The 26,897-nt window shown below is 40.1% G+C and overlaps 1 protein-coding gene across 11 annotated transcripts in view; it reads left to right on the forward strand.

Annotated features, from left to right (window-relative positions):
* LOC124009716 (astrotactin-1-like) overlaps positions 1 to 26,897 on the forward strand; it is a 276,537-nt gene that overhangs the window by 116,445 nt on the left and 133,195 nt on the right. For all 11 annotated transcript variants that reach the window (XM_046321826.1, XM_046321828.1, XM_046321829.1 and 8 more), the window contains 4 exons: positions 3,831 to 3,981; positions 11,080 to 11,246; positions 12,508 to 12,702; positions 20,149 to 20,276. In XM_046321826.1, coding sequence (XP_046177782.1) covers positions 3,831 to 3,981; positions 11,080 to 11,246; positions 12,508 to 12,702; positions 20,149 to 20,276 — 641 coding nt within the window. The remainder of the gene's footprint in view (positions 1 to 3,830; positions 3,982 to 11,079; positions 11,247 to 12,507; positions 12,703 to 20,148; positions 20,277 to 26,897) is intronic.

Consider the following 26,897-nt stretch of genomic DNA (forward strand, 5'->3'; position numbering starts at 1 on the left):
GTAATTTGAAGAAAAAAAACGAGGTCAATTCCTGACGTCAGTGAACTTCAGTCGGAGCTCTAGAAAGAGACCCGAATTCCCGACTTGTAATTCCCAGTTGGATTACCGTTCAAAACTTATTTTCCCTGTCGAAGCTTCTTTTTTTTTCAGTTTCCAGTTATATTGAAAGCACTGAAGTCTGCGATTTTCCAATTCCGAGTTTCCAGTTGTTTTGAACGCAGCAGAAGTCATACTGGATTGACAGCATGGCCAATTCTACATTTTCTGGCCCATGGTGTTGTGGGTGAATGTTTATACTTTTATGCTTGTACAAGAGACCCTTTCAGATAGATGTTTTAAATCCTTAAACCCAGACCTGGACCACACACCTTCTCCACCAAATAGCAGGCAGGGGAAGCAAAATAGTGATTGCTTTGCGACGCTTGCAGTCAGCCACTGATTCCTTCCAAAACGCTCATTGTTGAATTTGTGATTTTCCTACTTGTTGTGTAATGTTTATGTCCAACGTTTTATCTATAATTTCTCCATACAGTGAAATGCTTTCCTACAAGCCCTTAACCAACAATGCAGTTTTAAGAAAATACCCACCAAAAAGTAAGAGCTAAGAAAAACAAATAATTAAAGAGCAGCAGTAAACAACAATAGCGGAGCTATATACAGGGGGGTACCGGTACAGAGTCAATGTGCGGGGGCACTGGTGTCGAGGTAATTGAGGTAATATGTACATGTAGGTAGAGTTATTAAAGTGACTATGCATAGATGATGACAGAGAGTAGCATCAGCATAAAAGAGGGGGGGTTCAATGCAAATAGTCTGGGTAGCCATTTGATTAGCTGTTCAGGAGTCTTATGGCTTGGGGGGGTAGAAGCTGTTTAGAAGCCTCTTGGACCTAGACTTGGCGCTCCGGTACCGCTTGCCGTGCAGTAGCAGAGAGAACAGTCTATGACTAAGGTGACTGGAGTCGTTGACAATTTTTAGGGCCTTCCTCTGACACTGCCTTGTATCTAGGTCCACCCCAGTGATGTACTGGGCCATACGCACTACCTTCTGTAGTGCCTTGTGGTCGGAGGCCGAGCAGTTGCCATACCAGGAAGTGATGTAACCCGTCAGGATGCTCTCGATGGTGCTGCTGTGGAACCTTTTGAGGATCTGAGGACCCATGCCAAATCTTTTGTCTTGGAGTGCTTGGACCATTTTAGCTTGTTGGTGATGTGGACGCTAAGGAACTTGAAGCTCTCAACCTGCTCCACTACATCTCCGTCGATGAGAATGGGGGTGTGCTCAGTCCTCCTTTTTCTGTAGTCCACAATCATCTCCTTTGTCTTGATCACGTTGAGGTAGAGGTTGTTGTCCCTGCACCACACGGTCAGGTCTCTGATCTCCTCCCTATAGACTGTCTCATCGTTGTCAGTGATCAGGCCTACCACTGTTGTGTCATCAGCAAACTTAATGATGGCGTTGGAGTCATGCCTGGCAGTACAGTCATGAGTGAACAGGGAGTACAGGAGGGGACTGAGCACACACCCCTGAGGGGCCCCTGTGTTGAGGATCAGCGTGGTGGATGTGTTGTTACCTACCCTTACCACCTGAGGGCGGCCTGTCAGAAAGTTCAGGATCCAGTTTGAGAGGGAGGTGTTTAGTCCAAGGGTCCTTAGCTTAGTGATGAGCTTTGAGGGCACTATGGTGTGGGACACTGAGCTATAGTCAATGAATAACATTCTCACATATGTGTTCCTTTTGTCCAGGTGTGAAAGGGCAGTGTGGAGTGCAATAGAGATTGCATAATCTGTGGATCTGTTGGTGCGGTATGCAAATTGGAGTGGGTCTAGGGTTTCTGGGATAATGGTGTTGATGTGAGCCATTACCAGTATTTTAAAGCATTTCATGGCTACAGATGTGAGTGCTATGGGTCAGTAGTCATTGAAACATGTTGGTATTACAGACTCAGACAGGGAGAGGTAGAAAATGTCAGTGAAGACACAGTTGGTCAGCGCATCAAAATAAAAGTTAAACCATGTAGAGCTAGCTATTCATGGATAAGTAGAGTGATCTGCAGACTTGGAATCAAAATCCTCACAACATACAGTGTGTCATTCCATTTAAACTGTGACTCACCCATAAAGTATAATGGAAGGCAAATTACAGGGTAAAGAGAAGCAATTAGGCAGCCTGTATTTTTCCAACGGCTAATGGCCTGAATGAATGCCTCTTCATTGTGCCTTTTTTTGAATTATTAGCAGATATGACTTTCCTTTTGCTTAAAGGCCCAATGCAACCTTGTTTATATCAATATCAAATACTTTCTAGGTAACAGTTAAGGAGCTTACTGATTTCCATTAAAATGGGCAAAAATCACTTTTAACACAAAATATTTTTCAAGCAAGAATTTTATTTCGGACTGTCTGTTAGTGGTCTGAGTGGGGAGGGGGAAACTGAAAATTATCTATTATTAGCAGAGCAGTTTGGATGTCTCTTTGTTAGTGGTCTATTAACCAATTTACTGAATGTTGATGTCACCATGGAAAGCTGAAACTCCCAACCATGCAAACCTGCTGATTAGAAGATTGTGTGTAAATAACTCTGATCAAATGTTTTCACACTTTGACACTTTAAGTTTCATCAGCTGTTGTACGATATGATACAAAACAAAGGAAAATTTGATTTTTGACTGCACTGTGCCTTTAAATGTTCTTGTTAATCATATCTATAATTGAAGGTTAGGGTAAATGGTCTCATCTTTCTATGAAGAAAGTGTTCAAGTTAAAATGTACAGTGATATCTATTGAATACCACAAATGTAAAGTCTGGATTCAATCAAACAAGCAGCCTGGGAATTGTGGAACTGTGGGAGAGATCACATACAGTTATTTTGTGTGCTTAATACAAAATAATGAATTCATCATAAAGGTAGCCTAAGTTCAATATAACAATTAAGCCCTCCATAACTCTTTCAAATACATCATTATCTTTGTGACCTGTTGAGTTTGTTCTCCATAAATGTATGAAGACAATACCCACAGTCAATTATAAAATAAAATTGGCTAGTTTGATAAAATCAGTGACTCTGAAAGTTAATGAAATATCAAATATGTTTGTTTCAGGCAATCTCCGAGCAAGCATTCTGGGAGTGGGTGAGGGAGCAAAGAAATACTATTTGCAAAACAAGAGAGGCCATTCTTTCTTTCCCTTAGGCAAGGTTCATGGCAGGGTTATTATAAAAGTTCTCCGTTTATCATAGATATTCCACATCAGTAGCATAGTAATTTAGCATCTTGAAAAGAAGAATGGAATGTCCAAGCTTTGTTCTTCATCAACACTTTTTTATTCATATGTCAATGTGATGATCTCTAATATTTGACCTTGCATGTCTGAAATATTTCACATAAGAAACAAAACAGATGGCTTGGAGAAAGATTATAGCAATACAGGACATACCGTAAATAACATGATTTTTATGAAACATGTCTTAGGCCCTTTGTAAAGCAGGGTTGCTTTGAATCTCAGGCCCTGCCTCTGACTGAATGAATTTCATCATAAAATGAACAAATTAAAAGATGCATTTGGATACGGAGGGCAAACCAAGGTCAAAGAAACAATCCCGCAGGCTCTGTTCATTCATTGCTAGGCACACACTCTTAATCTGGTGATGTAACAAGTTTCTGCAAAAGTGAAAGAGTGCAAGATCTTTTCTCTCATCTCTGTGAAGGACTACAATGGACCCATTTTCAATCAACAGACAATAAGCCATTTGATTGCTAGGGAATGTAATGATTTAGTGCTGTGCTGAGGGGGATGATTATAATGTTTATGTTTTTGTTTTATTTTGCCAGAGAAGAGCTGATGATCTCCTCATCGTTTGACAGTCTGGAGGTTTTACTGGACTCGTTTGGCCCGGTGCGTGACTGCTCAAAGGACAACGGTGGTTGTAGCCGAAACTTCCGCTGCATCTCTGACCGCAAGCTTGATTCCAGTGGATGTGTGGTGAGTGAGTCACTGTACTGCCTGGGGATGGCCCTCCTCTCAGAACCGTCTTTCTTTATTTCTGCTTAGCGGCCATGAAATGAACCATGCACGTTTTAATACATTCAACATCTGCCAATGGTTCCTACTTCCTATTAAAAAGGTGTGCTCCAATTGTGTATCACTCTTCTTTGCAGCACATTATCAACGAACAGTTTTTCAAGCAAGTTTTTCAAGCGAGTTAATTTCTGTTCAAGTACTGCAATTCACTCAAGACATTAGTTTAAGGTGTACTTGGTTAGGTACTGTTTGTGATCCAGCATTTCTGATCAGATTACTTTCTCAGATGACTCCCTCTAACGTTTGATTGAAAGAGAAACTTTTCAAATGTATAAAATATTACTCAAATGCTAATCATTTCTTGATTTACATTTTCCCAATATTCTGCCAATATATATATTTTTATTTTACCCCTTTTTCTCCCCAATTTCGTGGTAATCAATTGGTAGTTACAGTCTTGTCTCATCACTGCAACTCCCGTACGGACCCGGGAGAGGCGAAGGTCGAGAGCCGTGCGTCCTCCGAAACACAACCCAACCAAGCCGCACTGCTTCTTGACACAATGCCCACTTAAACCGGAAGCCAGCCGCACCAATGTGTCGGAGGAAACACCGTACAGCTGGCGACCGTGTCAGCGTGCACTGCTCCTGGCCCGCCACAGGAGTCGCTGAACGGGAATAGTTTGCAGATTATGGGGAAATTATCAGACCAAAGGTTCACCTGACACAATACTGAGTCCAAACATTACAATGTTCATTTTATGTGCATTTTACATTTACTGTACATTTCACTGCATTTGTTGATAGCAAAATCTGAAAATATTCTGGGTACATTCAGTTACATGTTAAGAATATTCCTGGTAAATATGGGGTAGTTGCAACATAAGACTAAGAAATTGCAACTGTTTGAGTGAGAGGACTAACTGGTGTATCCAAGTGACCACATGCCTCGCCTAGTTCCTCAGTAATTTCAATGAACTTTTATGACTCAAAGAAGAGTCTTCAACGATAAGGTAGTTTTCTGAGCTCTCCTAGCTGTGCCGTTGAGGAACTGGAGCAAGCACACTTGTTATTTTGTTTGGAACACAACCCTGCAATCACACAATTGTGTAAAAAACACAACAGTAATCTAAAAACAGTCCATTATAAATTGCAAAATTTTCATTTCAAAATATGAGACGGCATTTCCCTCACTCGTTTGCAAAAGTTGCCCAATTAGCGGGAGGTATCAGGGCAATTTCTTGTCGCGCGAGGTGCTCAATTTCAGAATAGCTGTCAGTCAAAATCCATACAGTGCTGTGAAGCGCAGAGACAGATCTCTGACGTAGTATGTTGCTGTATAGCCACTACGTTCCAATTTAGGAGTTTATCAGTGCCCAAATCTGCCATTTTCAACCCGTATATGGGTATGAGTATAAAGGGCATGATATACCAGAGCTAAGGCACATTTTCTATGCATTTCAGTTCCAAATGTCTGCACTGTATTGATAATATCACACTTGCATTACTTTTCAAAACGTAGCTGTCAAAATCCATTGGTTATAAGAATGGTCAGACTTGTCTCAAACCATTTGTTTGACATAGCCACCAAGACCAATCCCATTCTCAAACTCAGCAGTGGGCTGTACGAAATGTCTAAACCAGTTTTGACCAAGATGTTTTTGCAGGAAACTATATTTCACGCTTGAATGTTAATTATATATGAGCAGACACAATTATTTTAATCAACAACAAACATTCATAATTGTATCTGTCACAGTTACAATTGCAATTTGAGCACAGAGGCCATACTTGGATATCAATGTAAGTGTTCCTTCATAGCCTGGGGTCCCTAGCATAATCTGAAAATACGTCCCTTTCCTGCACCATTGCAATTAAGATTCCTGGTTGTTAGGCCTGACTTGGCTTGCTGTTAATTCAGAAAGACATGCATATAAAATCACCTCATTTGTATCTTTTGGTCTTGTTAATGCCACAAGCCTGCTGCACAACAAAATTGTATTTCCTTGCCAAGCAGTTAGATTACGCAAACAATTTATTGCCCGTTTGAGAGCATTTCCCTTCGGCTCTAATGGTGCTGGTGGTCAGACCTTGGTGAATGTAGCTGTCACAGAGTTCACAACTAACAGCCTGTGCACTCACTGACATTGCACTCTATACGGTAGAGATGTACAAGACTTTTGACCTATCGGTGGTTTCCAGTATCTAAAAGTCACGACTAAATATATAGATTTCTGACAAAATATTGAATAGGTTTGACTTTTAAACACAGCGGAGAGTATTGCAATATATCAGAGGTCAAACAACAGATCAATGTCTTATGCGATGGAAATAATTATTATATAGAATTGAATGATGTCAGGAGCTCTATTGAGCTCTGAAGTAGACAGCAGTTCTTAACAAGCATGAGCTTTGTGAAATAGCGACTGTAGACCTTTGCCCCCAGTTTACGCAACTGCAAAATACATTCAATCATCAAATAAGCATCTTATTTTCATTCATGTTTTCTAAGTAATGAAACAAAAGCCCTTGTCTTTTTAGCAACCGATAATAATAGATATCCATCATGTTAGTATTTATTTCTAAACATTTACTAGTATACCTCATGCTGTTTTGGCGGAACTGTTTCAATTATTGTGATATAGATTCTCGTCTGTCTCACCCAGACCAACCAGAAGCTCTGGATTTATGGTTTATGGTAATTTAAGGTTTAATATGGACATATCATTCATAAACACATTTACAAGCTTTAAATCATGGGCAACATGCACTGAAATCCGCAATAAGGAATTAATCTTTGCCTTTTTTTTAATGTCCTACCAGTTCTTACTAAGCGTCCGCTCTTGTTACAGCAAGATATCCAGGTTGCTGCCATCTGTTGCATAGATATCTTGGTGTTTTGTAATTACCTTGTGACGAGTTATATAAATTATACTTTCGTCTGTCTAATCATACTGGTAACTGTCTGGGACTCAGACCCCGATTCCACTTATAAATTAACACCTTGTCTGAGTCCATGCTGCCAGTCTCGTCGTGTTTAATATCTCTCCTAGCATGAGCCGATGCCTCCTGACCCCCTCTGTCTGGCTGATGTATGGCACTCCTGGGGAGAGAGGGTGCAGTCGTTTGGAAGTAAAGTCTAATAATCACCAAATGATTATGTGATTAATTAGCTCTTGTCTCCTCTTGCTAGAACAGGGGAAACGTGAGACTGTCTGTCCAGCCACCAGAACAAATTGGGCCCTGTCCAAACAAAGCTTGTCAGCCTGTGGTGTGAGATGTGTACCGACAGAGGAGACCTTAGTATTTACATGATTCAGACATTAGGACTGCTATCACACACTTACAGACTCCCTGCACTGAGTATATCCCGGGTGGAAAAGTTCCCCAATGTCTCAATTTAACTCTGTAATTGTTATATGGACACTCCATGGGGATATTCCATGGGTGAAGACAGTTTCTCACGTGGCTTCAGGACTACTGGCCTGCACTTCTACTGAACTTCATCAATGTTGTCAAATGTTCATTTTAAAAATGAGGTGTGCAGTTTTGGAGTCAAATGTACTCCCCCCAGAGAAATATATAGATATACCTCACATTTAACAGAATGCTCAATTATGACACGCACCTTAACATGCTCAGCGTGCCTCACATGTGTTGCTAGTTGATGCACTTTGTCACTTTGATGTAGCAGATGTATATCGACGCAGTCCACATTCAGCTGAATTTGTTCTGTCTTGGATCACATTTTGGGCACTAAGCGGTTCTGAGCTGAGTCGATACTTGGCTGAGGTATTCTATGAGCATACTCCTAAAGAGGAGTGGGTGGTCAGCAGCCTGCCACTACTGATGTTTTCCTCTAAGGATCACTGGGTGGATTTAAGGTACTCCATCCTCTTTGGAAAAATCTAATGTACCGCCACAGCTGTGGACAGATGCCACAGCATGTTAATGCACCACTGTAATCGCTAAAGCTACCTCTGAAATATGACCTTTTCACACTTGCTAGGACCGTGGAAGATGTTAGTAAAAAATATTTAGAACAAACCCCCCCAAGAAATTGGTTCCGATTTTGGTTCTGACATTGTGAAAAAGGTAAGAACTAGTAACTACTGTAGGGGTGTCAATATGTTTGATTTAGAGGAGAGCGTTATAGAATCTTTGTATACTTGTTACAAAGTTTACAACAATTCAAATTATATTCCCAAGGGGCTGTTATATCATTGCACTCTGGATACTTTTGTAACTCTTAAGACTACCTGATATGCCTTGATAACCTCAATGATGGCATTTGAAACCAAATCTATCTTCCTTGCCAGTGTAGAAAACTCTGCCGGCTGGATACGTTTTCAATCTCCACTCTCTCCAATCTGTCTATTTGGCGAATTTGGAAATGGCATAGTTTATCCAACTTGCTATGTACAGTAGCAATACCACATGGCTGATTCCCATAAGCTGGAAGTAAGCAGGAGGAATGTATCTCCATTAGAAAATAAGATTAAAAGGCAAAGTGGTTCAAGGGTTTTTCCAGTTTAGCCTAAATACAAAAGCTTCACAAGCCTGTACAGTGCCATCATATACAGTACTGTCTCGTTTCCTTATAGGAATATTTCAGTATTTTGGCAATGAAGCCCTTTTTCTACTTCCCCAGAGTGAGATGTACTTGTGGATACCATTTTTATGTCTCTGCGTGCAGTTTGAAGGAAGTTGCTAACTAGCGTTAATGCAATATCTATCTAGTGTTACCACAATGACTGGAAATCTATGGTAACTGCGAGAATGCTAGTAGATACCATAGACTTCCAGTCATTGCACTAATGCTAGTTAACATTGGCTCACAAAACTACCTCTTACTTCCTTCATACTGGATGCAGAGACATAAAATGGTATCCACGAGTTCATTTGACTCTGGAGAAGTAGAAAAAGGGCTTCATTGCCCTTTAAACTGCCGGTAAAGGATGTTGTTTATTTTGTCGTGCAACATGAGTTTGTTATTTGACCAAGCAACACAAAAAAAGAGAGAGAAAAAAAATAATTATAAAATGAAAGAATAATTTTTGTTGACATTATCTAATGTTTCTACCATGGAGGGATGGATCTTTAGACTTTTGCCACGTGTCGCATTATCTGAATGACTTTACATCATATGATTCACTCAATCATGCATTGTCAATTTCTAAAATGTTCTTAAAGTGGTACACTTAATATTTGCATTGTTATCAATAGATAACTTACTGTATGAAAAGTCATTAAAGTACGTCGTTAATGATCGCCATTCTTTGGACATTGTGGAAATGCTCCTGAGTTCTCCTAATTCTGCATGTCATTGAACGGAGGCCTATTACAACACTCAATAAGGAGAGACGTGTAGGGTTCACAAGCAAGAACTATCAATACATGATTTCCTCTCTGACATCCCTTTGACACACGACACACTTCCCCATTCCCATCGATTGCAAAGAGGCACAGTGATTTAAGGAGTCTCTGCTACAGATGAGTTAGGAGATTCACTGTACCATGATCTTTACATTACAGGTGATAAATCAGTTGTCACAGTGCTCATAGCCATGCAACAAATCAATAACAATGAGTCCAGGGAGAGGCGAGGTACTCCTGTTACTACATGTGCCTCACTGGCCATTGATACTTTATCAACTACCATGTCCATTAGCCCAATGGTTAAACAATTGTGTAAGAGGGCCAACCAGACCTCTTTGTATAACAACATAAGTCTTAGGCTTCAAAAAGCAATATACTGTACTGTACCTGTCCTCTACACTGTTGTCAGTGGAGAGATGGGTCATCATGATCTAGGAAGGGATTTAACCCTCGCGCAGGTTGTAGACAATACGGCTTTTAAAGGTCATTTTGCATGTCGGGCAGAGCTGACATGCAGTGTTACCATGAATCAGATCTTCGCGAACACTGAAACATTGCCTTTTTAAGCCTAATTGTTGACAAACTGCGGTCGGATTGAATCCCAGCCTTAGTGTATGTATGAAATGGGGAAATGGGGGGGGGGGGGGGGGGGCATAAACCACATTTACAGGTGCACACAATCTGAAATCTTACATAAATATGATGTAGGACAATTGTGGATTTTCAGTGCAGCTGTCTGACTCAACTGATGAAGTTACAATTCATATTTAATGTTTTTCCGCTCATCCCTATGGTGAAAAAATATATTTATTTCATGGCTGTTAATTTCCTCTCATGCAAGGTTATCATGCAGTATGTATGATCCATCCACATAGAGCTTCGCTTCAAACATAGCCTACTGCAACAGTCTGGAAAATCTTTACGTCTGAATATATTGGTCATGATCAAATAATTTGTGACTTGGCGTTAGGTCCAAACTATTTCTCATACGATCCTGTAAAAACCCTAAGCAACAGGTTAAATTCCCCACAGGGTTACTCTTTCAACCGGTCTAACACAGACTAGTGTTAGGATGTCATGATGCCAGGGTCGATGGGCACTGGAGACTTTGAAGAGGAAATAAATAAATATATTGTCACTTATGCTTCCTTATTGCTTGAAGGCAAACATAGCTGTTCCCTCTTTTCTCCAGGCAGGGATGCCTTGTTAAGTATCATTCCATCAAAGTCCCCTTTGAAGGAATGACTTACAGAGAACATCATGTGAATTTGGCTTCACAGGCCTCTGAAAAAAAATGCTTTGGGAGGCACAGGGGAGTCTTTGTAACTATGGATGCAGGTGTGGAGTTGTAGAAGTTCTGCAGGCCTCTGTGAATTTATTATACCTTTGTGCCTCATATATCTTGGTTAGCAGCACGTCCTTTGTGGTGTGAAAGACTTTACGGAATGTTATTTGGGAAAATGTAATCAAAGCCTTGATTTCTCCAAAAGTTTTGCAAAAATGTTGCTTTCCCACTTTTCTGTCATTCGTACACGCACATGGGATCTGGATGTGTCTGAGCTCTACTTATTTCTGTGTGAACTAAAAATCAGATCACATCTCATATTATTTTGATTAATCTGTAGCCCTATTGTTTTTGACAATCTGGACATCCTTTATCCTTTATTCCCACTACTTGTAGTGCCCTCCGGGACTGAGCCCTATGAAGGATGGCACAGGCTGCTACGACCACCACATTGGCATCGATTGCTCTGATGGCTTCAACGGAGGCTGTGAACAACTGTGCCTCCAACAGCTCGCCCCCCTGGAGGATGACCCCACCCTCTACAACATACAGATGTTCTGCGGGTGAGAGAACACTACTGAACTTGGATTTGTCCCAAATGACACCCTATTCTCTTCATAGTACAGTACTTTTGACCAGGTCCCATACTGTGCCATCCCTATGTGCCCATGGCCTTGTCTCTGTGGCACTGAGCTGACATTGCATGACACTGAACTGTCATATCCTAAAGTGTATAAAAGGATTTGAATTGTACATGGTAGAACATTTAAACAATGCCATGAAATTACTAGTATGTCCTTCTTTTTCACCTCAGTAGATTCCTGGTGATTGTCAGGCATTGTCATGACATAGATTTAGTAGGACAAGAAAGTGCAGCAGTAAGTATTTTAAATGTCAGCTGTGCAGTGCGTTAGTCACTCAGAGTGAGTAGTCTCTTCTCCTTGGAGAGGTTGTCTCTTAAAAGAGAAGGATCTTTTGACCTCTATTTTAGTCTGTGTCAAGTCTTCTCCTGACTACTAAAGTCTTTCTGATTATAGGTGGCAAACGTGTCATTTACTATCATATGAAACATGATAATATGACAGAGAAAGTGAACCAGTTTATACAGTATGTCATGTGCATTAGGACTGCATTAAGACATATCTAACCCTCTTTAGTAACACTTTCCTGTGGAAAGAACAATGTCATCATGAAGAAAGCTTCTTTCAGTTTAATCCCTGGCCGTTTTTCGCACTGCCTTTTGATACATTTTACAGAGCTCGCTAGACACTGGGATGTCAAAATGTCATCAATATGAAAGAGTCTTGAGAAAACTCACACTGTTTGAATTATTTCCTTTTTGAAAAATGAAATGGGGGGTTTGTGTTCAATGAATTGATTTAATAGCACAATAGAACAAACATAGAATTGATCAGCACACTAGAATCGTGAGGCCTATTTTGTGTGTCCCCTTGAAATCTGTCATAAAGAGGTGCACTTCTAAGTAACTAGTGAACCATGAACACAAGTAAAATAAAGAAATAATCCTCATAGCTAGCTAAAGTGATGTTTACATAATGTTAAAAAGGAATTTCATGCACTCTTCAATCAGTCACAAAGTAACTTACTCAATCAAATCCAGTAGAAGTCAAAACCAACCTAGTTTTTATCCCAGTATTGACTTGAATTCAAACATAATTTGTTCTAAACCCTGAATATGACTATATGTATTAGAAGCTACATGTTTAATCTAGATAAAACAATCTATCTTAATATAATGTAAGAACACATTAATAAACGCTCAGCTCACACTGCTACCATTGTTTTTTCTGGTTGCCGTTGTAGCTGTATTGAGGATTACAAGAGAGGTCAAGATGGTCGTTCCTGCCAGCCCTTGTCTGAAGCCTGTACTGAGGGACTGGACTGTGGGGAAACAGCTGACGTCCCAGCCAACCAAACCGTTTTCGGGGACCTCTTCTATGGCTACAACAACCATACCAAAGAAATCATCTCTGGTCAGATCCTCAAAGCTACCTTCAGGTAATGTATGAGTTGTGTCATGGGTTTTTATCTCATGTATAAAATAGGTTAATAATAAACGATGTGGAAGGTGTGTTCCATGACACGCTAGCCGAGTAGAACTTAACTTCCACGGAGTTGCATTCTTTTCCAGGGAACTTTTGAGCCACGAGTTGATTATCCCTTCTATACAATGACTATAATTTAACACATTTCTGCTAGAAATAGCAAGTTTACTAGATAGCGACTGTAGTTGCAAAGGTAACCAAACAAACAGACTTGCTAGCTTAGCTAACCAAACCATCTGTCCTAGCTTGCTATTATGAAAATCGAATTTAACAATGCCAATAATGTTTCCAATTCAAAAAGCAGCTCAAACATAGAACATGTAAGAATGAACTACTATTTATGGATTTTATTTTATGTGTAGTGATGTACAGTAGACTAAAGCAAGGTGAGCAATTAATGAACTCAGAAGATTAAATATGTATGGCATATTTCAAATGTACTCTTCCCTCCACAATGAAAATGATCATAACGATAGCACATTACATGTCAATATAAATACAGTGTATCCTGTGAATGTGGATCTAAAGATATGCTTGCAGTATCTAACAAAATGCACAGCAGTCTCTGTTTTGATGTTTGTGAATTAGTTCCGTGGCAGCATGCTTTGAAGGCTGCTTAATTACCACCGTCCACTCACGATGCTTCCTTTCCGCTGAAGTCAGGAAGTCAGAAGGTCACGGAAATAATCTGCGGACCTGAAATTTAATTTGGGTGCACATGGATCCCGCAGCCGGAGGCAGTTCATCCACTTACAATATGTCACATGAGTGCTAGTGGAAGGTGAACGAGGGAACGTTAATATCATCAAGTAGCTAAATCTCAAATGCTCTGATCTCCTCATTTTGAAAGCACTGGGAGAGACAGCCAGGGTTTCAGACAGACTTTGAAAAGCACCAAATGCTCCTGTGCAGATTGCAGGCAGACACAGCACTGGAGAAAGACTCAATGCAAACCCTAATTATACAAGATGGTAAAAAGTGAATTAAAAGTGACCAGGAGCCAGTTTGGTGTAATGAACCTTAATTGGAGCAGATAAAACTTTGAATGTGCAATGAACAAAGAGTCTGCACTGGTGGGTTCATTAAGCCTCACAAGAATGCCATATTGATGTGACAATTAATTTGAAACTAAAGGAAATAGTCAACGTTGATACATAGGAGGAATAGTGCTGGGATGTAAACATTACTGCTGATGTAGCAGTGCAGGGAATTTCAAATTGAATCTAGAAAAATATGAATGAACATTCTCTCAATTAGAAACAAATGTTACTGATTTGGATTATTTCAAAGGAGAAAATGGCCAAACCAACTTCAAAATGTATATCGCCTTGAAGGATTGTCTTTACATTACACAGGTAAATCAAATGTAACACTATAAATAACATTTTGACCATTTTACTGACACCCCATGGAAAGGAATAAGTTATTGTGGGACTCATGGATGGTTTCCAAAGAGAGTCACCATGAGAGAAGTCATCAAAGTCTTTCCTGGAAAAAAGTAGAGAAAAAACGGTATTATTCTGTTTCATACTCACACCAGCCTGGTGCTTGGAGCTTCATTGGCGCTTCTTCAAAGCCCGAACCCACGGTTCTGGAGGGTCACAAACATCTGTTTCACTCTTTGACAGTAAACGTATGAAAGGCAAGAATATGACATTTAAACACTGTCTAATCATTCATGTAATGTGTAAAAAGTAATGGAACTTCAACTATGACTATTTTCACATTTCTGAAAAGCACAGAAACCACATACAGTACATAGCTGCTGGATAGAAATGGAAGCTTGGTTCTTCAAACTCCCAAGCTCAACTCTTCCGCACTCTACTGTACACGGAGTGTTTCACAAACTAGACAAAATATGCACATTCCCTCTGAGTCAAGTTTGACTGTTGATCTTTTATTTATTTGAAAAAGAGGCATCCTACCCCTACCTTTTTATTTAGTCTGGCTGGAACAACAAAAGGAAGAAAATTAAAGGACACATCTAGCAGAGTGAGCAGGTTCCCACTGGCTCTTCACAGCCGGTGTTGCTGGAATAAGATGAGGCTAGCCTGTACCCAGTCAGCGGGAGCAGAGCGTGCTGGATGGTCAGGCTCCAGGCTGTGCCACAGAGCTGCGTCTGATTCTATCCACACAGGGCTGTGGGCTCTGCTTTCATGCTCACCAGCCTCTGAAACACTTTTCATGTTTTTAAAAAAGGTAGATGTCGTTGTCAGAATCACTCATGCTACCCGGCTGAATTTCAGAGTTGGCTTGGCAATTATTATTTCAAAAGTTTCAGAGTTTTCTGTGGAGGATTGGAGGTAAATAAGAGGTGTCACACAATCTTAGCTGGAGCTTTTATGTGGCTGAGACCGGCATAGACACAGAGTTTTCTATCAAAGGCACATATAAGGGAATATTCCATTACATTTTGTTCTTCTCTTGAGCATAGAGAGGGAGATGGGATGGGATCTCAGCTGAGATGTCTAGAGACTTTGCAGTGATGCGATCTCCCACTGCTAGATCTCCGTGTCTCTGAGGGAGGCAATGAAGTCCATTAGAATAATGTGAGTTAAAAAGGCAACCTCTTCTCATTATTTCTCCCCTTTGGCTCCTCGTTCTTTGCTGTCCCTGTTCTCTCTCTCACTCCTCCACACAACATGCTTAGAGCAGGTTTTAATTAATATTTTACTGCCCTTTGTTCTCATCAGGGCCTGCTTGGGATCATGATTAAGACCACATTCCCAAACTACTTGGTGAGGTGTCTCCTCTCACCCCCTCAGAGGAGGAACACCTTAATCTACTCGCTTAATTAAAATATAAAATGTCTGTCTGAGCTAGATTGATTATATTGAACACTGGAGGCCATTGCCTCTATTATTGGACCCTGTAAAGATTCCATCCCAGGGTCATTCCAGCTCTTGTCGTCAGATATGAGCCCCCCCCCCCAAAAGTTTCAATGTCAAGGTATGAGATATGTCATCGTTGAAATTATAAAGTTGGCTGAAATCCTGAAACCCCAAAATGCAATTTTTACTTTAGTTTGTCAGATCTTAAAAGAAACTTAAATAGTTTTTTGACATCCCTGCTCATCTCATCCCACAACTGATTATAATTTGATTAATTCTACTTTTAATCGTTGTTTGTGAGAGAGTCGTTATGAGTCTAAAGAAACTCACAATTATATTTGACATTTTAGACATTTTAGCAGACATTCTTATCCAGAGCGACTTACAGCAGTTGAGTGCACATCATTTCATACTTTTTTTTGTGCTTTTACATTTTGAGGTCACAAGAAAAGTAATTTGTGATAAAGTTTGGCAGTTAACTATGCTAATATGGACTTGGCTTTAAGCCAGTTTAACAATGGCATATTTCATACCGGTATACCTCCTTTTTGACAATACTAATTAACGACAATGGCACATTAAAACCATTCCACCTTCAAGGCCCAAGGTGCATTATCCGTACCTTTTCTCTAGTTCCTTTGCTCAAGCGATACGCATTGTTATACTATGCCTAAAGCAGCATATTGGATTTGTGTGAGTCTAATTTCCATGCTTTTAATTACTGTTAACAATGTGTTTCTCTTCCTTACCCCTGTCCATGGAATGGCCATACAAATGAAATGGCATACATTATTGCAGTGTCCTCATCCACATTGTGTCTCAGAGTAGAAAATTGGTTGTAAGTACTGAGAATAGAGACATTTTACTCCTACTCTTATGGGTAAAAATAAAAGCTATGCATGAAGCCTCTTTAGTCATAAGAGTCCCACCTAGTCAACAGATAATTAGGAGACCTCATGCATTAGCTGACCTAACCAGTTAAGAGTTACCAGCAGGTGTCTTGATAATACAAAAATGCAGCGAGTCAGTGGTTCCTGCACCACATGCAGTTGGAGTTGTTAAAATATTATTTTGATACAGCACCAGTCAACGGTTTGGTCACCCCTACTCATTCAAGGGTTTTTTCTTTATTTAGACTATTTTCAACATTGTAGAATAATAGTGAAGACATCAAAACTATGAAGTAACACAAATGGAATCATGTACAGTAGTAACCCAAAAAAGTGTTTAACAAATCAAAATATATTTCATATTAGAGTTTCTTCAAATAGTCACCCTTTGCCTTGAAGACAGTTTTGCACACTTTTGGCATTCTCTATACCAGCTTCACCTGGAATGTTTTTTTTAAGTCTTGAAGGAGTTCCCACATATGCTGAGCACTTGTTGGCTGATTTTCCTTCACTCTGCAATCAGACTCATTCCAAACCATCTCAATTTGTTTGAGGTCAGGGGATTGTGGAGGCCAGGTAATCTGATGCAGCACTCCATCAATTTCCTTCTTGGTAAAATAGCCCTTACACAGCCTGGAGGTGTGTTTGGTCATTGTCCTGTTGAAAAACAAATTATAGCCCCACTAAGCCCAGACCAGATGGGATGGCGTATCGCTGCAGAATGCTGTGGTAGCCATGCTGGCTAAGTGTGCCGTGAATTATAAATAACTCACAGACAGTGTCACTAGAAAATCACACCCACACCATAACACCTTCTCTTCCATGCTTTACGGTGGGAACCACACATATAGAGATCATCCGTTCACCCACTCCACGCCTCACAAAGACATGGCGGTTGGAATCAAAAATCTCAAATTTTGACTCCAGACCAAATGACAAATTGCTCGTGTTTCTTGGCCCAAGCAAGTTTCATCTTCTTATTTGTGTGCTTTAGTAGTGATTTCTTTGCAGCAATTTGACCATGAAGGCATGATTCACACAGTCTCCTCTGAACAGTTGATTTTGAGATGTGTCTGTTACTTGAACTCTGTGAAGCATTTATTTGGGCTACAATTTCTGAGGCTGGTAACTCTAATGAACTTATCCCCTGCAACAGAGATAACTCTGGGTCTTCCATTCCTTTGGCGGTCCTCATGATAGCAAGTTTCATCATAGCGCTTGATGGTTTTTGCGACTGCACTTGAATAAACTTTAAAAGTTCTTGAAATTGTCCTGTTTGACTGACCTTCATTAGTAATGATAGACTGTCATTTCTCTTTGCTTATTTGAGCTCTTCTTGCCATAATATGGACTTGGTCTTTTACCAAATAGGTCTATCCTCTGTATACCCCCTACCTTGGCACACCACAACTGATTGGCTCAAATGCATTAAGAAGGAAAGAAATTCCACAAATGAACTTTTAAGAAGGCACACCTGTTTATTGAAATGAATTCCATGTGACTAACTCATTCAGTTGGTTGAGAGAATGCCATGAGTGTGCAAAGATGTCATCAAGGCAAAGTGTGGCTATTTGAAGAATCTCAAATATAAATATATTTTGATTAGTTTAACACTTTTTTGGTTACTACATGATTCCATATCTGTTATTTCATAGTTTTGATTTATTCACTATTATTCTACAATGTAATAAATAGTAAAAATAAAGAAAAACCCTTGAATGAGTAGGTATGTCCAAACTTTTGACTGGTAGTGTATGCATAGTCACTTTATTAACTCTAACTACATGTACATATTACTACATGTACAATAACTCTGTACCGGTACCCCCTGTATATAGCCTCGCTATTGTTATTTTGCTGCTGCTCTTTAACTATTTGTTACTTTTATCTCTTACTTTTGTTTAGGTGTTTACCACTGTTGTGATTACCAGCGGAGATAAACGTTTATGAATTGATTTTACTCCTGTCTCAGAGTTTGTCTGGGCAGTGTCTTAACATTATCCTAAAACCTACTCTGAGCTGGGAGTTTTTTTGTTGTCCTGAAACAGCTTTAACATGCTTTGTGGATATGGGCCCAGGTTTAATTTTCACACAATGCCTTACCCAAAGGGGAAGATTTTAGCTAAATATGCACATCCATTTTACAGTTACATCCATTTCCTGCTAGCTTTAAGTCCCTAGAAGATCAAGTATATTTGTCACTGGCACTGCTATGGATTTTAGATGTTGACAGGACTATTGCAGTTAAAAGTTATCAAAACCTTTTCTAATGTGTTACTTCAAGGGATAAATTATTATTTTAGAGGTGGTTGTAAGAATATATTAAGTAATGGGATGCTGGGAGTGTTATTGCTTCAAGACAGACATTTGTGTTTGGAATGTGGAAATAACAAAATGGTCCTTTCAATAGAATCAGTCATTTTTCCTTCATAGATTAATAATAGGAGAGGTTTGTAACTGCATCCCACACCTTTCCTGTTTCAACCCAATTATGGAAAGTTGTGTTTTGAGTATTTTAAGATAATGCTGTTTATTCTTGGTTTCTAAATTAGATGTGGCTGTTAACCTTCAGGTCGGAAGAATCGACTTAATAGTCGCTCAGCCATTGCTCAGCTATTTGTGTGTTTTTTGTGTGGGTGTTTTCTTTTTATAAAGTTGTCCCCACAAGTTATTTCACTATTGAATGGGTTGGCTTTCATTATTTGTCTGGTCTAAAAATCCTTGTAACGGGTATCCTCATGCAGTACATGTGGTTATTCATGATCCAGGCTTTCTAGGAGAAACCAAGATTTTTAGATTAAGGATCACCTTTCAAACTCAAATCTTCACCAGCGTCTCTTACCATGAATGCATAAAAGTCAGCATGAAGCAATAAGGCTTTCATATACCTTTCAGGTTCCTCGCTGATCCTTTTATAGGACAAATGAAAGATGTAGCAACAATACAGTTTATTCATATTCAATTCAAAGTCATTTGCCCTTTAAGATCCACTCTTTTTCAAACTTTCAAATGGACACTTTGGAGTGGAGATTAGCACCATTGTAATTAATGAATTTAGTGAGCAGAGACAGGGATGAGTATACCAGGACGAGCAGTATTAAACATGAACACATTAGCATAGCATTAGCATTTGGAACTGGAGAATCACAGAATAAAAGGATATTTAAACATAATGAAAAATGACATGTTCAATGTCTCTGATTCTTCCATGCATGCTCATATATTTCCTACGGATTTTCTCTTAACGATCTGCTAGGATAAAAATTAATGAAGGCTATGGGCTGAAACGTGTTGGTTTTAACAATAATATTCTTTATTATCTCCACTTTTCTCCAAGAGTTGCTGACCTTCCTCTTCACTTCAGAAGATACTGCTTTGCAATGTGCTCATGATTGACACTGGCTCTTCTCTGCCTTATTCTCTCTGTAGGCCCTCATAAGCTCTTGGTAGCTGTGGCTGCATCCCAAATAGCACCGTGTTCCATGTAGTGCAGTACTTTTGCCCCGGGTCCATAGAGAGCTGTTCAAATGTAGTGCACTGTATAACGGATAGGGTGAAATTTGGGACGCAGGTACAGTCTCTTCTTTTGCCTTATTCCCTGTCTCCCTCGTAAGGCCTAGTTGGATGGGTGAGTAATTGTGGGGCTCTAAATAGGCTGTTGTCTCATCCTTAATCCAGGCAGAAGAACTTTGCCCGAGGCATCGAGCAGCAGCTCCCAGATGGCATGGTGGTGGCATCAGTGCCAACCGACGTGCAGTGCCACGAAGAGCTGTCAGACCCAGTCCCTGATCCAGACTATCTCACAGGTAGGGATAAGTTTACAGAATCTATGTATGATAAGAGTATGTACATTTAGTAGTATATGTTTTAATCAATAACCATATGTTGTTTTTTGATGTTGAGCATATTGAAACTATGCAAGCAGATATGGAAGGTACAGTACATGTACTGAAGTACAGCATGACTTGCTGCACGAGGGTCAATTGTTTTCAATAAAAATTGTTTTCCACCAAAAAAGAATAATGCTTTTGAACCACTGCAATTTGGAATGTTGAGATTTTCTCTTCACAACCGTATTGTCATATAACCTTGATTGTATTTTAATAAAACTTGCACGACATCCACATCAGCCTTCAACAACCTTTTCAAAACGTGTGTGATTGCATCAAGCACACTACACAATCCACATTCACACAGTACGCCATGTTACCAAGCAGATAATCATGTAAATAATGAACTGGAAGGAAATGGGGGAAGGTATTAACAAAATAATTTTTCATGAGGAAAAGGGGTGATTATGGATTGTGCTACTGCTTTCAGATCAGAATTCTGTCTAGTGCTTCTCCACACTACATGATGCCAGCTGTGCCGTTTGGACAGAATACAGAGGTTCTATCTAAAACGCCCTCATTAACAGAGGAAAAGATCCCTCCCTGCTCCAACCAAATGACTCAGGCTTCAATGTAATGCATCTTTCATCCTTCCATTCACAGCTCCCATTTGCTGCTGATGTTGCGCTGTGCAACATTTTACTGACCAATTAAATATTTTACTGCCCAATTCAACATTACTGCACAGGGAGCTTAACAGAATATTTAACATTTGGGTTACACAACTTGAGAGAAATCCCATTCCATCCAATTTCCTGGAAATGGAAAGACACTGATCTTCGTTTTATCTGTAAATGTAAAAATAAAAAAGGATGTATGCCCAACCAATGGTTAGATATGTGCTGTGAAAACTGTGAAGCTGTGACCATACAGTATGCTGCAGTACTGTCATTCAGTAGTCAGTACAATATAATGGTTGTCTTAAAGCACCATCAAATTTGCAGTGGGACAATTAACTATTTAGCATATTATAAACAAACTGTCACAGTGGAAATTATGAAATGAGCACATACACTACATGACTAAAAGAATGTGGATACCTTAATTCAAAATCATGGGAATTAATATGGAATTGATCCCTCCTTTGCTCCTATAACAGCCTCCACTCTACTGGGAAAGCTTTCCACTAGTTGGAACATTGCTGCCTGGACTTGGTTCCATTCAGCTACAAGAGCATTACGGAGGTCGGCCACTGATCTTGGGCGATAAGATCTGGCTCGCAGTCGGCGTTCCAATTCACCCCAAAGGTGTTGGGGTTGAGGTCAGGGCTCTGTGCAGGCCAGTCAAGTTCTTCTACATCGATCTCGAAAAACTATTTCTGTGTGGACCTTGCTTTGTCTACGGAGGCATTGTCATACTGAAACAGGAATGGGCCTTCCCCAAACTGTTGCCACAAAGTTGGAAGCACAGAATTGTCTAGAATGTCATTGTATGCTGTAGCGTTAAGATTTCCGTTCAGTGGAACTAAGGGTCCTAGTCCGAACCATGAAAAACAGCCCCAGATCATTATTCCTCCTCCACCAAACTTCACAGTTGGGACTATGCGTTCCGGCAGGTAGCGTTCTCCTGGCATGCGCCAAACCCAGATTTGTCCGTCGGACTGCCAGATGGTGAAGTGTGATTCATCACTCCAAAGAACGCATTTCCACTGCTCCAGATCCCAATGGCGGCGGACTTTACACCACTCCAGCTGACACTTTGAATTGTGCATGGTGATCTTAGGCTTGTGTGCGGCTGCTCGGCCATGGAAACCCATTTCATGAAGCTCCCAACGAACCATTTGTGTACTGACGTTTCTTCCAGAGGCAGTTTGGAACTCATTAGTCAGTGTTGCAACCGAGGACATACGAGTTGTACACGCTTCAGCACTCAGCAGTCCTGTTCTGTGAGCTTGTGTGGCCTACCACTTTGCAGTTGAGACATTGTACCTAGACATTTCCACTTCACAATAACAGCACTTACAGTTTACCGGGGCACCTCAAGCAGGGCAGAAATTTCACAAACTAACTTGTTAGAAAGGTGGCATTCTATGACGGTGCCACATTGAAAGTCACTGAATACTTCAGTAAGGCCATTCTACTGCCAATGTTTATCTTTGGAGGTTGCATGGCGGTGTGCTCAATTTTATACACCTGCCAGCAACGAGTGTGGCTGAATTTGCCGAATCCACTCATTTTAAGGGGTGTTCACATATTTTGTATATATACTGTAACCATCCAGCACTATTATAGTACCTTCGGTACTATACATTTATTACGGTAACTATGGTACCTATGTTTGGATGCAACTGGCCCGATGCGTCCAGTGGTGTGAAAAACAAAATCCATAGTAATTGCGTTCTTTTGTGGGAGATGCCATCTCCTTTTATTTTTTGGGAATCCACAGTAATGTTAAGGATTCAGAATGTTTTATATGACCTCTCAAAGAAGATGGCTTAGACACTGCAGTGCACCTCACTCTAAACCACATTTCCAAGGTTATTTCCAAAGTAATGGACAATCAATAAGGACAGATTGGCATCTGTTAAGATTTGACGTTTATTGGAAACTTCAGAGGATATTAGAGAAAAGTATAATCTTAATGGATCTTCTGCTGTCATCACATCCCAGGGCCTTGTCCCTCTGTGAAGCACAACTTTTTTTCCCCAACGGTTGCTGTGGGCTGGGGGGGAGCCACAGCACAGTATCCCATTACCACTGCACCATGCCCCAGTATGGCTGTGATCCAAGTGGCACTCTATTCCCCAATTAATGCACTACTTTTGACCAGGGCCCATAAGGCTCTGATCAAAAGTAGTGCACTATGTAGGGAATAGGGTGTCATTTAGGATGCAGACTATAATGCTGTAATAGTCCTGCAGCTACAGTTCTATTAGAGTTTATCTTACACAGTAGGATACATTTTTATGCATACATGGGGATGGGATTACTGGGGCCCTTTTAGGTACAGTGATTCCTGGGTTTTGCTCTCCGTTCTAAAATGTGGCATAGTCAAATGCAGAATAGTCAAGAGAAAATGACAGTTTTGACCTCACTAGTCTCAAAGTATCAACAAGAAACATCCCAGTGAGAAAAACTGGTTAAAATGATGTATTGTTGACCAGTTTTGCACACTGGGAATAGATACTGTAAATGTCAATGTCTGAGTGATTCATTGCAGATGTCATTTAGATTTCACAATGGAAGGAATTGCCTATCCGATGCTGGCTGAAATCCTACACAGTAGTATTGATCTTTCAAGTTACCTGAAATGTCGATCCTTAGAAGGGCTATTCTCCTTTATCAGCCTTTAACTGAACATACACCGTCCTGAATGTGTAAATCGGTATATGCATCCTTTCACTTTGATCGTATTATAGCAGAAACACTGAATCTACTGCACCTGGCATTTAATTGCTAACTTAGCTAATAGTCCATGAGACAGGAGTGAGGCAATGAGGATGTGCCTGGCGGTGCTCTTGAGCGGTTGCCACCCTCCCTTGCTGATTTAGGCAGGTTGGTGCCATGGTCAGTGTATTTGTCACCATGTCAGCACTCCTTGCACTACCTCTCCAACCCTCCTAGGGCAATGCATTCATCTTCCTATTCATCTCTGGGTTGGAAGTCATTCATCATAGGCCAGTGGGTTCCATCAATTATTCCAATGGAGAAAAGAGGGTGGTGAGGCTTTGAAAAGCAAATACATCTTGATTTAATTGGAAAGCAGAAGGCAGGTATGCTTTCACTGCCACTAAGCAGATGTCCCATAAGATGAAGAAAAGGAGAAAGGGAGCAGTCCTTCTGGCTTTTAAAGCAAAAAGAAGGACCGGCAGTCATGGTATGTATTGTGGGGGCTGGGAGGGCAGCTGGGTTTTCACTGATTGTCTTCAGGGAACTCTCTCACAAAGGCATTGGCTGTCGTGTTCTCACAGCTCAGATTGACTAAAATGTGTGTGAGCGTCTGAATGAGTATAGTAAAAGTGTCAATTCAGAGAGGTAGAATGGGAAAGACCACAGGTGAAGTAGTACACAGTGTCAATCATTTGTGCTCGAGCACTAGATTAGATGCCTGTGATCATCAAAGGAGTGGGTACTGTTGCCAGTTCGGAAAAACGGCCGGTACTGTTGCCAGTTCGGAAAAACGGCCGGTACTGTTGCCAGTTAGGAAAAATGACTGACACGCTGGGTTTGTATCTCCTTTGTGTTATTACATGCATACAAGGCAGACAATCTCCTGAAGACAAGTCTTGAAGCAAAAGTGACAGGTTGAGATTTGTAATAACACAATAAATCCAATCAACAATCTCTCAGCATCGATGTTGACATTTCCGGTTACATTGCAGGCAGGTCGTGACAATCTAATTTAGGTCTCTATTCAATCGGCATTGCGGAAGTTCAGCTTTACAGCGTGTTTTAAATTTAAAGACAATGTTCCCGTTTTTAGCGCAGACTGTCTTCACGGTAAATGCTGCATATGTCGTCTCAATGGGAAATGACCTTTACATTTACATACGCTTCTACTTTACAGATTGAGACCTCCTGGCCAAGAAAAGAGGTCTATATACACTGTTCTAAACTCTCCCAAAAGCAGCTTTAATGCATGCAGATTCAACCAGCATCTGAACAATAGCTTTCATATACCAATAACAATCTGAGTTTTCACACAGGGCCAGAAAATGTGTCTTCCTCCACTAAGTTAATAATATCAGAGGCGGGTTTGCTGCTGGCTTACCTATTTTCTTTGTTTTGGTGTATGCTTGTGTGTGTGACTGGGTGTGTGCGTTCATGTCTGGAAGTCAATTTCTGTCTTGCACTGGAAATAAACGTGAAATCGTACAAGGTTTATCAATCTCAGACATATAGGATCATCTTGATGCAATAACAGGGTTGATTACAGATAATAGATGCAACATTACACAAGAGCAGCAAACTTTGTCCATTTGGGTCACATTCTGTATTTCTGATAATCCAGTTACTAGAATCCATTACAGTTCTGAGTAACTTCTTTTAATTATTCTCTCATTACTTTACTCCTCCTATATCTTAGAGAGATAAAGTGCACATAAAGTGTAGTTATCAATCCCAGGTCCACCAAATAAAGCGCACATGATTCATTAATACAATGGTATGATTATTAATCTGGAATGGCATTCAACCAAATGAATTACTCAGCCTCCACGAGACTAAAACCAAAGGACTTAATTTGATTGAAAATGTATTAATCAAAATGAAGCAATAAAAATATCAATTGTAGCTGTTAAGTTCATATATTTGTTGTTACATGCTCATGACTGAATAGAAGTTATATTATTTCTATATTGTCTGTGCTAGTTATCCCTCAGGGGTGTACCGTCCTCACTGAGTGTCCAGAAAATGGTTTCCTTTAAATGTGTCAGCATTGAGACGCCACATAATCTATATTTTTATTCGCTCTTGAAGTAATGGGTAGCAGGAAAGAAGGTCATGCCTTCTGGGGTTTCTCTTAGTGTTCAATGCATTTTTTGTCTCACCTCCCCATACAACCGCTACTGTAACTGTTTATAGAATATGATTCTGTGTCGGTCTATAGCTATAGAGTAAGGCAGTCTACTGGATAATGCTATATTTGAAACCCTTGCATTTCAGCCTTTAAAAGGTTATTTCAGGGCATCCCCCCGTCTGTTATTTGGGCTTTGGCCTGATTGTTTTATTATCTGGTAATTCCTCGGCTGGGCCATGGTTTGACCTGCAGTGTTACTTATTACACTTCTGTTGCAGTTCCCTACTGGAAGGGTCAGGAACCATGAGTAGCTACTGTCAACTCCGCTCACTTACCATTCAGTACATGTGCATTGTCTCAGGTTTTTGTGTCCGATGTTTTGTTGAGTATTTTCCGTGGTTCTGGGCCTTTGCACCAATCCTTTTTCTTTTATTGGCCAATATGTTATCTCTATAGTTTAGAAGCTTCAAGAATTCACAAAGACATAACGGTTAATGTGAGCACTACAGTCAGGTTTGATAGATTTATTTGCAATTTCCTTGCCTCTTGTCTTCCTAGCTGTTTTCAGATGCTGAAAAAAAAAGTTGAATTGAGGTGTGATTTGGAGTACATGACTTCGGAGAAGTAAAGAACAAATAAACTTTAAGCTCAACAATCTCCGGTGTTCAATATTAAACTTTTACTGGAAGCTTCAATTGAAATAGGATCTATAATCCTGGTGTGGCTAATCATAGATATGTTAGCCTGACAAATGAAGAGCGTGACAGTAAGTGTTGATTGAGTTGATAGACTGAGCCATTTGTATGAAACCCGAAAGCCAGTTAGAAACACGTACAATGTAAATGTATTTTAGCGAGTGTCGAATAGGTAAGACAAAGTTATATGTTTAAAAAAAAGCAAGTGTTTATCAGCAACAAAGGTGATGTTAAAAGAAACTCTAAACCTTCTACTAACTTCCACTATAGTCTGTTTTCAATGTACCGACCTAATTGTGTCACACTTAGGAGAGCCTCGTTTAACATTCTAAAAACATCTTCCTCTCTCTCCTCGTGTGCTATCAATTGGTTGCACGGTTAATTG

This window comes from Oncorhynchus gorbuscha, linkage group LG22 (genome assembly GCF_021184085.1).
Source record: "Oncorhynchus gorbuscha isolate QuinsamMale2020 ecotype Even-year linkage group LG22, OgorEven_v1.0, whole genome shotgun sequence".
NCBI classification, from domain to species: domain Eukaryota; kingdom Metazoa; phylum Chordata; class Actinopteri; order Salmoniformes; family Salmonidae; genus Oncorhynchus; species Oncorhynchus gorbuscha.